At 44.9% G+C, this 13637-nt stretch overlaps 1 protein-coding gene across 1 annotated transcript; it reads left to right on the forward strand.

Moving 5' to 3' along the window:
- The first annotated feature begins 2141 nt into the window (after positions 1 to 2141).
- Positions 2142 to 4935, forward strand: LOC132525225 (serum amyloid A-2 protein). The gene is made up of 3 exons (XM_060157760.1): positions 2142 to 2229; positions 4135 to 4273; positions 4664 to 4935. The coding sequence occupies exons 1-3, from the start codon at positions 2142 to 2144 to the stop codon at positions 4824 to 4826; spliced, it is 390 nt and encodes a 129-aa protein (XP_060013743.1). The 3' UTR covers positions 4827 to 4935.
- Positions 4936 to 13637: the final 8702 nt, after the last annotated feature.

Below are 13637 nucleotides of genomic sequence, written 5' to 3' on the forward strand. Positions count from 1 at the left end.
TAACGGCTTCATTAGTGTGCCATTTGATTCTGATGGGTTTTCTACGTAAAAGCTTGCATCATTTAGAAATAATGATAGTTTCATTTCTTCTCTTCCATTTCTTATCGTCCTCATGTTTCTTGTCTTAGCAACGGGCAGGTCCTCCAGGAGAATGTGAAACTGAGGTGATCAGAAGAGGACATCCATGTCTCCTTCTTGGCCTTCTTGAGAATGCACCTAAAGTGTCTTCTTTACACATAAGATTTGCTGTAGAGCAATGATTCTCAAGCTTTTGTGTCTCAGGGTCCCATTATACTCTGAAAAATTATTGAGGACCTCAAAGAAATTTTATTTATCCTGACTCTATCAGGATTTAACACACTGGAAAGAAAAAATGTTTGAGCATTTAAAAACACAATAATATATTGTGCTGTTATGAAGTTTTATGAGGATTGATTTAATTTATGGAAAACCCTTTGCAGAGTATCTAAAAAATGGTCAAATAAATAAATGAATAAATAAAAACACAATAATAAATCCATTATGTTAACATAAATAATATATTTTAATGAAAATAATCTTTTTCCAAAACAAAAAGATAAATAACAAAAATAGTAGCTTTACATTTTTGAAAAGTTTTAAATATCTAGCTTAATAGAAGATAGCTGGATTCTCACGTCTGATCCTACACTCAGTCTGTCACAATACATTATTTGGGTTGAAGTATAGAAAAAAATTCAACATCACACAGATATAACATATAGGTAGAAAACAGGAGAGCATTTTAATAGCATTTTATCATAATTCAGGCAATTCTTTGATACGATACCAAAACTTGACAAGTGGTAGTTTCTTAAAGGTCAGTTGCAATGTAGAAATCTCAAACCATATCAATGAACATTTCATACCCAGTACACTCATGAAAAAAATGAGAATGAAAAAGGAAAAGAATATCTTAGTGCTACTGTGAAAATAGTTTTGATCCCACAGACTCCCCTGAAAGGGTCTTAAGAGACCCTCAGGTTTCCCTAGAACACACTGTGAGAACTGCTGCTATAGATTATTGGTATTTAACCTTTATCAAGTCAAAAAGCCTCTCATTATTTTATAATACCTCTCTTTTTTGTTGTCATGATAGGTGCTGATCTTTATGAAATGCGTGGCTGAGAGGCTGAGAGGGCTTTCTCTGCCCTGGAGCGGAGAGCTCAGCACAGGTACACAGAGTGGTGGAAAGTGCTCGGGGCACCCACGACATTCATTGGGGTGGCCTGTCAGTTTTGAAGCTCAAGGGCTTTACACGTGAGTTCAAAGGATTTAATTTCTGACACATCGGCTGTCTGGTCCAGAAGGGACCATCCTGAGGAAATGACCAGGAAGGCAAGGTCCAGGCTGGAGGAGTATCCTCTAACCACACACCTGCCAGCAGCCTGGGGGCTTCCTTCCTGGAGCTCCACACCCTCTTCTCCACAGCCCAGGTGGCCCAGGCCTCAGCCCCTCCACCCCTGACAGTGGCCACCAGGCAGAACAGGCCTTGCTGTTTTCTCAGGGTTGCACAATGCGGAATACGACCTGTGGATGAGGACAGCCACTGGTCTCCAGTAAGTTACCCTTTGCAGTTTTGTAGGAGAAATGACCTGCAGGGACTCTCTCCCAGGCACCAGTCCAGCTTTCCTTCTCACCCCATGACCCCAGCAGGGATGGCTCAGTATAAATGCAGCCACCTGTCCCCAGCAGGTCTGCTCCACCGGGTTCAGGTGAGAAAGTTCTCCAAGGAGTGATTTCTTTGAAAACACTTACTTAAATCTTCTCTTCTGTATTTGTGCTGAATGAGGTCAGAGCTGGCAGCGTGGTGCATGGGAAATGCTTTTTGATTAATTACAGGCTGCTTTAGCAAGACACAGCTACGTCCCAGCTGCTCTCTTCTTCCACCATACACACCTTGGTGACCTCTTAGACAGGCTTGGGTTCAGGGTTGGTGGGTTCAGAGCTGAGGGCTAGTGGCTCCGAGTGAGGTCCTACTGCAATATTGCCTAGGTGGACCACTGAGAGTCTAATGAGAACAAGTGGAAAGAACAGCCGGGCTCTCCTCGACATACAAATCCCAAAGTGGGTGTACAAGGCTTGTCCGTGTCTCCCTGACCCTCTCCTTTCATTTCAGCACAATGAAGCTTTTCACAGGCCTCATTCTCTGCTCCTTGGTGCTGGGAGTCCACAGCCGATGGTTTTCCTTCCTTGGTGAGGCTTATGACGGTAAGGCTGGTGGAGGGGGGATGACACCCATGGGCCTCTGGGATTCACCATGAGCGCTCTTAAGGGTTGGAGCTACTGTCTTAGGCGGTGCTGCCCTATGTGGTAGAATGTGCCAGGTGTTTGGGGAGCTTTTTTTCAGACAGATTGAAAACCACAGGATTTATGTCAATCAGTCACTAGAGAAAGAACAGTCATCATTCCCAGCTGAAATGGAAGTTTGAATGGAAGACATAAAATAAGTCTTGAAATGGTACAGCATTTCCCTCAGACCAATTGCATGAAGGAGGATGGAAGCTATCCATCTATTTCCCCTCTCTTCTTCTCTCCCTCCACTCATTTCTCCCTTCCTCCCTCCCTTTCCCTCTTCCTTCCTTCCTTCCTCTCTTCCTCTTCTCTTCCTTCTTACCTTCCATTTCCTAATTGGATAATTCAGGGACCTTCAGCTTAGCTCTTGCTCCTGCTTCCTATACTCAGTGACACTGTCCCTGGTTCACTCTGTTTCCTACCCTTTTATAGCCTTTTAACTGACAAAAAAACCCGTGTGCGACCGGGGTGGGGAACCTAATAACATATCTCAAGCTTCCGGTAGGAACTCGGCCCTTATATGCACTTCAGGGTGACCAACTCTCCTGCTTTGCCCAGGTCTGAGGACTTTTCCAGGACACTTTCAACGGTAACTGGGGCAGTTCCAGGAAAACAGGCGCAGTTCTGGTTAGGCTGGGACAGTTGGTCACCTACTTACCTGCAGAATACCTCCGTGAGGGAGGCATCTCCCCCCATCTGAAGGGGAGAAAACCGAGGCTGAGAGCAGCCGAGTCTGCTGCCCAGGGACTAAGTGCCAGTCAGCAGGTGGCAGGACAGAAGTTTGAACCCAGCTGTGCACGAGGCCACAGCTCTTGCTGGGCAGACTTGTCCCAGTGCCACTCCCTCAAGCTGGGGGCTTATCAATCTCAGCTGCATGTTGGATTCACCTGGGGAGCAGTGAAAACTATTGATGCCTGAGACCCACCCCAGAGAGTGTGAGGTAACTGGCCTGGGCTGTGAGGTAGGTCTCATGGGACTTTCAGTACCTCCCCAGCTGATTGGAAGGTGTAACCAGGCTGAGGCAAAGACCCACTGCTCGAGGGCTTGCTTCCTCAGGCAGCCCACGTCATCAATACCGTCCACTAGAAAGTCCTCAGGATGCCATTCACGTGCCTAACAGGCAGGGGAATCAAGTCACATTGAGCGCATTCGCGCAGCAGGAATACATTTCTTAGGCGTCAGGGCAGAGGTGCTGCATGTCTGCCCCTTTCTCAGAATCTGTCCTCCAGGTCACCTCCTCACTCACCCAAATCCCCTGGATCTCATCCTATGCGGCTTCCTTTTATAACAGTGGTTCGGGGCCAAGGGCAATTTTGTGTCCTGGAGATATCTGGCAATGTTTGGAAACACTTTTGGTTGTCACACTTGGGGAATAGGTTGCCCGTTAGTGGGTAAAAGTGAGGGATGCTGTTAAACGTGTTACAATACCCAGGACAGCCCTGAACAGCAAAGAATTATCTGGCTTAAAATGTCAATAGTATGAAGCTGAGGAATCCTGCCCTATAAAGATAGCTCCCTTCTCTCCTTAAACGTATCACATAGAGCCCTAAGTGAGATGCAGTCCAGAGACGGCATCGTAGGGGCCCGACAACCAGGTCCAACGCAGCTGTGCCCCTCCCCCCATAACGACTCTCATTCGAGTTACCAGGAGCAGGAAACTAGACACAAAGAATGCTCTGCTCAATCTATGGCACTCATGGTGCTATAGCCACAGGATGAAACTGAGTCAGTGGAAGATTTTTCATTCCTTGATTCTTCCCTAAGGTGTGTCACAGTTTTCTGTCCACCTGATAATTCTTTCTCTATGTGCTTTCCTCCCAGGGGCTAAAGACATGTGGCGAGCCTACTCTGACATGAGAGAAGCCAATTACAAAGATGCAGACAAGTACTTCCACGCCCGGGGCAACTATGACGCTGCCCAAAGGGGACCTGGGGGCGTCTGGGCTGCTGAAGTGATCAGGTACCAGGGGCCCTGAGGATGCAGGGATGGGTGTGAGAGCCTCGGACAGCCAGGAGGGGCCAAGCCCTGGAGAACTTCCTGTAGGGCTGTGGCCTCTCCTCCTCTTATCCACCCTCACCCTCTGTGTCCTGTGTGGGGTCTGAGTGGCTGAAGAGCAGAGCAAGGCTGGTGGGACAGACGATTCCCAAGCCTCCCCCATGGGTGCTGTTCACCCAGCATAAGGGGACCCGCAGGGCTGAGGTGGGCTGAGCCCGGGCAGCCTCAGGCTTCATTCCCTCTTTCCTAGCTCCTGTCAGAGTCCTCGATTCCTTGGAAAGAGGAGAGATGGGGAGGGTGGGCTGTTGCTCGTCAGCCCTGGAGTAATCCCCTACCTGCCCTCCTCCATTCCAGCGATGCCAGGGAGAATATTCAGAGAGTCACAGACCTTTTTAAGCATGGAGACAGTGGCCACGGACGGGAGGACTCGGAGGCCGACCAGTTGGCCAATAGATGGGGCCGGAGCGGCAAAGACCCCAATTACTTCCGACCTGCTGGCCTGCCCGACAAGTACTGAGCTGCCTCTCACTCTGCTCAGGAGACGACGGGGCTGTGAGCCCCCAAGGGCAGGGACGCTGAGCTAGTGAGTTCTCTGTCCACAGAAGCCAGCAGATCTAATAAATGCTTAAGAGATTGAATGTTGAAAACCGTGTATTATTCTTTGATATAAGGACAGCCTGTTTGTTCCCAAGGGGTGATGGCTGGACACCCACGTGAAGGCCGAGTCTGTGCCTGTGTCTTGGGTGTCGGGGCCACAATCTCAGCATCATACAGGGCAGACACCCTGCTCCACCCCTTCCCCTAATCAGACCCGCTCCCCTCCAGGCCCCTCTTTTTACAGTGGTGCTCTTTCTAAGCCCTTCTGTATTCAGGCCTCTTCACTCCCTGGCAGTAGGGTCCTGTCAGCTTCTCTGCCCTGGGGTCTAGTGCCCTTAGTGCGTCCTCAGTGGTGTCTGTGTGCGGGCAGGGGACACAGCCTCGGGACGACTGGATCGTGGAATCCTGCTCCAGCAGCTGCACCTTGATCTTCTGTTCATCTCTCAGCAACACCTACAAATCCATCTATGAACCAATTTCTGTCTGTGCCATCCAGAAGTGCCTCCAACGCTGTCTCCCTTCACTCTATATTCCTTGCCTGATGCAAGTGTCCAGGAATAAACATGTCCAGAAACGGAGGCATAGGGACGCCATCAAGATTAAGTATCAGGAGGTTTTGTATTGCATTGGATATGTATCAGGTCCTTGAGAAGAAGTCACTTTCCCTCCCTGGACCCTTCCCAACAGAGGAAAGCCAGCAGCATGTTACTCTTTTTCCAGTCATGCCGCATGGCTTGTGGGATCTTAGTTCTCCCCCCAGGGATTGAACCCAGGCCCACGGCAGTGAGAGCTCCAAGTCTTAACCACTGGACTGCCACGGAAGTCCCAGCATGTTACTTCTTACTGAGGAAAACGGTGTCTAATAAAAGGGGTTTGGGCCTGTTAGAGCACAGGAATTATGAGTGACTCTATAAATCACAAATTCCTAGAGAAACCAATAACCTTCTTCCTTGGATAAAAATTTGGTTTTGGTGTTTAGTTTTTTCAGATTAGAGATTCCAAGAAGTAAAATGATCTAACACTTTAAAGAGTGGGGAACAGGGGCTTCTGTGGTGGCACAGTGGTTAAGAATCCACCTGCCAATGCAGGGGACACGGGTTCGAGCCCTAGTCCGGGAAGATCCACATGCCGCAAAGCAACTAAGCCTGTGCACCACAACTACCGAGCCTGCGCTCTAGAGCCCGCGAGCCACAACTACTGATCCCACACGCCACAACTACAGAAGCCCGCGCGCCTAGAGCCCGTGCTCCGCAGCAAGAGAAGCCACCGCAATGAGAAGCCCACGCACCGCAACGAAGAGTAGCCCCCGCTCGCCGCAACTAGAGAAAGCCCGCGTGCAACAACGAAGACCCAATGCAGCCCCAAAAAAAAAAGAATGGTGAATAGACTTCTGTATCCAACTTTTATTTCAAGTAATAAAAAGGCTGATTATTAAATTTTTCCTATTTACAATAATTTGGAGAACTTGCTTTATCTAAACTTTCAAGTCATCCTTTCTCCTACTTCTCCTTTCTTTCCCCTCATTTTGCAAATTCTATACCTTCAGTACCTGGGATAGAAATCTAATAGTGAACATTCTCATAATAGGAGTCTCCTTACAACCTGGGGTCTGTTGAGACTTTACCACTAGAGCCCTAAACTCAGCAGTGCTTTGAGCCTGTTCTTGCCAGCCAATCTGCCACCACACTCTCCCTAATCCCGGTTACCCTGCTCCTGCTTTATTTTGTCAGACTCACTTTTCTGAGACACAGCCTCTACGTACACCTCTGACAGTGCCTTCTGATGGGAACTGTATGAGAAAGTTCTCCTGTGACTAACTACCTTACAGACACACTTTTTCTTCCTCCTTGACAAGGAAGTTAAACTTGTCTTTCCCCTACAGGGATCATTTCATCATGAATCGTCTCCCCTTAGGAGTGCTCCTGAATCCCACTTTCAGAGGAGAAGCGTGTGCCGGTTATCAGTTTATTTACTCTGAGCTCCACGTCCACCCTTCTTTGCCCCGCTTGTGGTGCTGGGACTGGTAAACATTTCCCCCGTGCCAGCTGGGCACGGTGTTAATCTCTGTCCTTTCAGGGCGCAGGAGGGACGTTGTAGGACACAAACACTTCCTGGTTTGTGCTCTCCTTCTGCCCAGCTCCTGTGGTGCTCTTCTCTTGCACAGGACACGCAGTGACACTCACGCCAGGGAGGAAAATGTGCTTGTTCCTCACATGGGCAAAACCTTGCAGAGTCCAGACAGTCAGTAACAGCTTTCCCAATAAAGCACCACATTGAAAACCCTGCGTTCAATCCACATCACTCTTCACTCTTGCACGTTTTCCTCTTCCTCTTTATAGTCAGACTTGTTGAAAACCTGCCCATCTGCACTTTCTGATTCCTCGCTTCTGACTCACACTTGAACCCACACCAGCCTGTCCTCTGTCCCCACCACTCAGCAAAACAGCTCTGGTCACCACTGACCTCCATGTTGCCAAAACAACTGACATGTTTCTCTCCTCCTATCAGGAGGCCTCTGAGCCATGCTCAGCACAGTTGTCCTCTCCCTCCTTCCTGGAAGGTTCTCTCTTGGCTTCATAGTACCACACTCTCCTTTTGCTTCCCTTCAGTTTTCCTTTATCTCCTTAGCTGGGTCTTTTCATCTCCCCAAACTCTAAGTGGCCCTCAGACTTGGTTCTGGGCTCGCACTTTTTATTTCTCTGTATTCTCCCCAACAAGCGCAGCTAATAGTATCTACATGCTGACGCCTCTGAAACTTATATCTCCCCCTCAGAACCTGGTTTCCAAGCTCCATGCTTGTTTATCTGATTGGCCTCCTGAAACCTCTGATTGGATGGCTTCCAGAGATCTCACACTCTGCTTGTCCAAAGGAAACGCTCATCTCCGTCCAGAACTCTTCACCCCCAGGCCACTCCAATTCAGCAAATGACACGACTCTTCCCTCTGTGGCTCACCCCAGATATTGGGAAATGTGCTTGATGCTTCCCTTGCCTTTACCTCCACATCCCATCCACTAGCAAGCCCTGTGATTCTACTTCCAAAATTCATCTCTAGCCCATCAGCTTGGTCTCACGTGCACCTCCACGCTCCTGGCCACACCTGTTCTCACCTGGGTTCCTGCAACAGCTGTCTCAGTAGTCTCCCCATCTTCATGGCTTCCGCCTCTGCTTAAGTGTGACTGTATAGTTTATCATCTAAGCCAAGTCACTTTCCATTGTGAAAGGGACATTATTGATAATTATACCTGGATGACAGGAATAAGCTGGAACTGTCCTGGGCAAAAGAGAGCATGTAGTTACCCTACCTCTCAGTCTAGCATACAAACTATACTCAGATCATGTCTCTCCCCTGCTTAAAATCCTTCAATGGATTCCCATGTCCCTTAAAATATAATCCAGGTGCTTATCACGGCTTACAAAGCCCAGTGTGATCTGTCCCTGGCCACCCTCCAGCAGCATCTCATGCCACCCCTTCCTAAGCTCCCCACTCTCCAGTATCACCAACAAACCAAGATTTTCTTTGGCACAGGACGTTTGCAGGTGACATTTTCTCTGCCCACATACTCCTCTGCTCGCTTTTCACAAGGATGGGAATGTCTCACCTGTGGGGCTCTCCCGAATTCACTCTTTCTTGAGAGAGGCCTTCCTGGTCATCCTGGCTGGCTCACTCTGGTTATTCTTTACAGTTTACCAATTTTTAACATGTGGGATTCTTTTACTCAATTTTTGGTTTATTCTTCTAATTTTTGTTTGGGTTTTCTTTTGGTCCATCTTCCTCCCTTGTATTATAAAATCAGTGAGAGAAGTGACCATTTCTCTCTTGTTCACCCCTAATATCCAGTACCTGGCATATAATGGCATCTCAACAAATGCTTATTGAAAATGAATAATTGACCTAGTCTTTTATTTTACTAATACAAGAAAGGTTTTCTTTCAAAGAAGGTCAGACTAGTTATAAGGAACAGGAAGGCGCTAAGGAAGAGGGAGATAAGAAAGGTAAAGAAGAAGGAATAAGAGCAGAGTCAAGGGGAAGCAAGAGGCAGAGGGATCAAACCCACAAAGGATGGTTAACCCCAAGGGGAGCAGAAACTTCTCTGGCTCTGAGAAAGGAACGAGGGTGAAGAGAGTGGGGTCAGGGGATGCAGCACATTTGAGATGGACGACAGGGACCTGAGGGAATCTGGTTGTACCTGCTCTTGCTGTAGGTGAGTGTCCCCAGGACTCGTCACACTCCAGTGCGTTCGCCCGTTTTCTTGTCTGTCTTTAGAGCCAGTAGGTAGGGAACCCAAGGGCGAAGGCCTGTCTCTTTTATTGTGTGTTGTCATTGTATCCACAGTGCCTGTCATAGGGCCTCACAAATAGTAGCTGCTTTATACATATTTGTTGAAATGAATGAATAAAGTCTGAGAAGAGTATTGTTCAGAAGTGGACAGAACTGGGGGGAGGGTTTGGGAGTTGTAGAAAGTATGGATGTGGTTTGGATCTGCAGAATGTGGTAATGAGTCACTTTGAGGTGACTACTAAATCTGTACAAATATCATACTCACACCAGCCAAAATGATATAATTTTACTTCATCATAGAAAATATTCAGTTTTCTCCAACGATACTGTGCACACTCCCTCATAGAAATGAAAATGAGGAACGCCATGTGCAAATAAACTGTTAGTCGTTGTGGTAGCTGATGAGAAGCCTTGGGAGAAATAAATGAATATTTTGAATTTCCAAAGTACTGTGCTGATTATCAGAGGGGCAAGTTAGCAGAGAACACTCTGTGAGACTAGAGGAGGGGAAAAAGGACACACTGTATTTCTCTGAGTCTAAGACCCCTAGACTGAAAGATGTGTTACTATTTATACACCACCAAGAAAAAAGATGCTACCATTTAGATTCAGACATAATGTTTTCTTATCACTCTGAATTTTTACTTTACACTTACTGAGAGAGTTCTTTTAAACTTAGACATAGATTTTAATCTTACATCACTCTTGTGTATAAACAAAAAGGAAAGCATACACAAAATTAATATATTAATATATTTTATATTAATAATATAATAATAATATATTAATATATTTTTAAGGTTTTTCCAGTTTTTGAACTTTCTGTAAATAGATTTCTATTGTATGGATTCACTAGTCATTTGCTTATTTTGGTCAACAATATGTTCCTTAGACATAGGCATGTTGATGACTGTTGCAGTAGTTCTTCCATTTTCAATGCTGAAGACTATTGCCAAGCATGAATGTAACACAGCTTATTTCAACATTTGGGTTTTTTCTGTTTCGCTATTACAGTGTTGCTTCTGGCAATCTTGTGCAAATATTCCAGTACAAGAGTTCAAAAGGTAGAGACCTAGAAGTGAAATAGAATATGATTATGTTGAACCTTAGTTGGTAATACCAAATTATCTTTCCAAAATGGTTATATATATATATTTACAATACATATTTCTATATTTTATATATTTATATTCCCACAAGTAGTGGATACATGGCCCCCTTGCTCCACATCCTAGGCCATATTTGTTTTTTATGTCAAGTTGGTGAGTGATAAATAGTATCACATTGTAGTTTAAATTTGTGTTTTCCTGATTGTCAATGAGATTCCCCATTTTTACATATTGATGAGCCATTTGTACTTTCTCTTCTGTGAAATTTATATTTATTTCCTTTTCCTTTTTTATTGATTAGTAGGAGCTCTTTATATACTTCATATAAAGCCTTTTTGATTATGTATGTTACAAGTATCTTCCCCCAGCTTGTGGCTTTTATTTTCATGTTTTCAGTCATTTTCATGGGAGTAATGTATTTGGTTTTATATTTAACAAACTTACGATTCAACAAAATTATAATGTACAGCTATGCACTAATTCTTTTAAAATGCTTTCTTTCCCTTTATTTATCAATGTTTAGAGTAATAAGTTTAATCCCAGCAACTGCAAAGTTGTCTAATAAATTTGCTTTTTTAAAAAGTTTCTTTATGGTATCTTTTGATGAACACTAATGCTTACCTTTGTTGTAGCTTTTTTTCAATTAAGAACCATCTTTTAAAGTGGAAAATTATCTTATTCATTCTCTGACAACCAACTTCTATAACTTATTAATGTATTTGCTCAAGGTACAGAATATATATAACCTATGACGTAGCTATCTTTGCAAGCACTGTGGGAAGTAAACTTTAATTTTTCTCTCAACAGAGTTTTCTTAAAAAGCCAGTACTTTTTATTTTTTATTTATTTATTTATTTTTAGGCCATGCTGTGCCTCATGCAGGATGCTAGTTCCCCAACCAGGGATCAGACCCGTGCCCCCTGCATTGGGAGCTGAGAATCTTAACCACTGGACTGCCAGGGAAGTCCAAAGCCAGTGCTTTTTAAAAGAGTTTGGTTTGCTTCTTATTTTCACCTGGGAAATCTTTGAAACTTTCAACTTAGTTTCAAAGGTATAGCTGGTAGTCTCTACCCTTTGGAAGTGGATTACCTTCTGGTGTGCTGGAATCAGCTCATACTAGCTCAGGAGAGCTAACTGTTACATTTTCAGGGATTTTGCAAGCCAACTGTTAAGTCTTCGTCTTTTGAAATTAGCTGTGGTGGCAGTATTTACACCATGGAAATCGACAAACACTTAAGTCAGGGTTTTTTTTGTTTTGTTTTTTTGTTTTGCGGTACGCGGGCCTCTCACTGTTGTGGCCTCTCCTGTTGCGGAGCACGGGCTCCGGACGCGCAGGCTCAGCGGCCATGGCTCACGGGCCTAGCCGCTCCGCGGCATGTGGGATCTTCCCGGACCGGGGCACGAACCCGTGTCCCCTGAATCGGTAGGCGGACTCTCAACCACTGCGCCACTAGGGAAGCCCAAGTCAGTGTTTTTGTTTTTTCTTCCAGAGAGCCATCTCTTAATTCCCAGCACATGCCTGGGACTACTTCTAATTCCAAGTTCCACAGGTCCTTTCCTTTGTTCTTCTAGGCGCTGACAAACCAATCCTTGAGGCAAGGGCAGCTTCTGCAAATACACAGCTTCAGCACCAGAAAGGCTGGATTCCCCATTCCCTATCCTTCAGTTCACTCAGGGAGATTAAAAGAGATATTACATTCAAACAACTTAAGAAATATTAAATTCTTGTGTACACTCTTGATTATATGACTGCATTTTCTCCCCAAGAAAACAAACATGGGGGGCAAATGCATCCATCAGAAAAGGAAACATTTTTTACACAGCTGCTCTGAGCTTCCTGAGACCAGGACCTACACTTGCCTATATGTTTATCTGGTAGAGGGCAGCAGCTCCCTAATACTGAGGCGAGGCAACCTGCTAGGAGGTGGGTGGTTTCTGCTCTGGGGGGCTTCTCACTCTTCCCATGCTCCAAGAGTGCGGGAAAACACCCTCCACTGGACTGCAAGTGTCATAAAGAAATGACCGACTTCCTAGAATCACACACAAGTCTAACACAACTCACTATCAAACCTAGAAACAGCCATTTAAGAGAACAGATCTACCGCGTTTCTCCTCTCAGTCAACCACTGGTGGCTCACACGTAAGACTGCACCTGCATTCTTCTGGCAGAAGTCACAAGACAGCATTCAACAACAACAATGACTGGACTTCCCTGGTGGTCCGGTGGTTAAGACTCCATTTTTCCAATGCGGGGTACGTGGGTTTGATCCCTGGTGGGGGAATTGGGATCCTACATGTCACATGGCGCGGCAAGAAAACCCAACAACAATAACTGCAACACAACCAAACCCAATAATTATCCTACCTTTAAACGACTATAGCATTTCTCAGCATAAAAGCTCTTCAGCAGCATTATTCTGAGCTGGTTAGAACCAGTTCACAGAGACAGAGATTCCCTATACAGACCCAAATGAGATTAATCTGAGTTCCCCTTTCCTTGTTCAAATTTGGGCTTAATACAGAGTCACTGTTCTCAGATATTCATATAATCAACTTACTGGTGACACACCGTTTGTTAATTTAGATGAACCAACACCCTCAAGGTTATTTGTTTAAGTAAGCATCCTTTTGATGCAAAGAGACATAGACATCTTTAGGAAAACAAATAAGTATTAGATAAGTAGAAGTGGTTGTCAAAGATCTCTCCTCCCAGTATCCTCCACTAAAGCCAGATGGTTTTTCAAGACAGTCTGCTAAAATCTCAGGGGACAGTTAATTCTAAGTTACACAGATTGTTGTAGAAAACCGATAAAGAATGAAGCTGGACAGCCATTTTAAAGAAGCTAGAGTAACTTGGTTCTAAAACAAGAGTGGACAGTACAAGAAAACAATAGTCCCATTTCAATTCCAAAGGTGCAAAAAATTCAAAACACAGCATAGTGTTACCAAACCAAATATGAGTATTAAAGGTGCCTCATAATTGAGTGCGGTTTATTCTTGGAATGCCAACATTACAGAATCAATGTAATTCACCACAATGATAGCTTAAAGGAGAAAATAATATTATCTCAGCTGATTTTTAAAAAGCATTTGATAAAGCTGAAGGCATATTTATGGTTGCTTTTTAAAAATCCTTTAGAAAACTACGTATCAAAGTGAAATTTCTTAATTTTATAAGGTTATTTGCCAAAAAGCTATAGCACATATTTTATTTAATGGAAAAACCTTTAATTCATTGCCGTTCAGGATCTGGAATGAGAAAAGGAATGCTACTATCACCACTGTTGTGTAACACAGCTCTGGAAGCCCTGGCCAATGCCACAGAAAATTTCGAAAGTAAG

The sequence above is a fragment of the Lagenorhynchus albirostris genome, chromosome 9 (assembly GCF_949774975.1).
Source record: "Lagenorhynchus albirostris chromosome 9, mLagAlb1.1, whole genome shotgun sequence".
NCBI lineage: Eukaryota > Metazoa > Chordata > Mammalia > Artiodactyla > Delphinidae > Lagenorhynchus > Lagenorhynchus albirostris.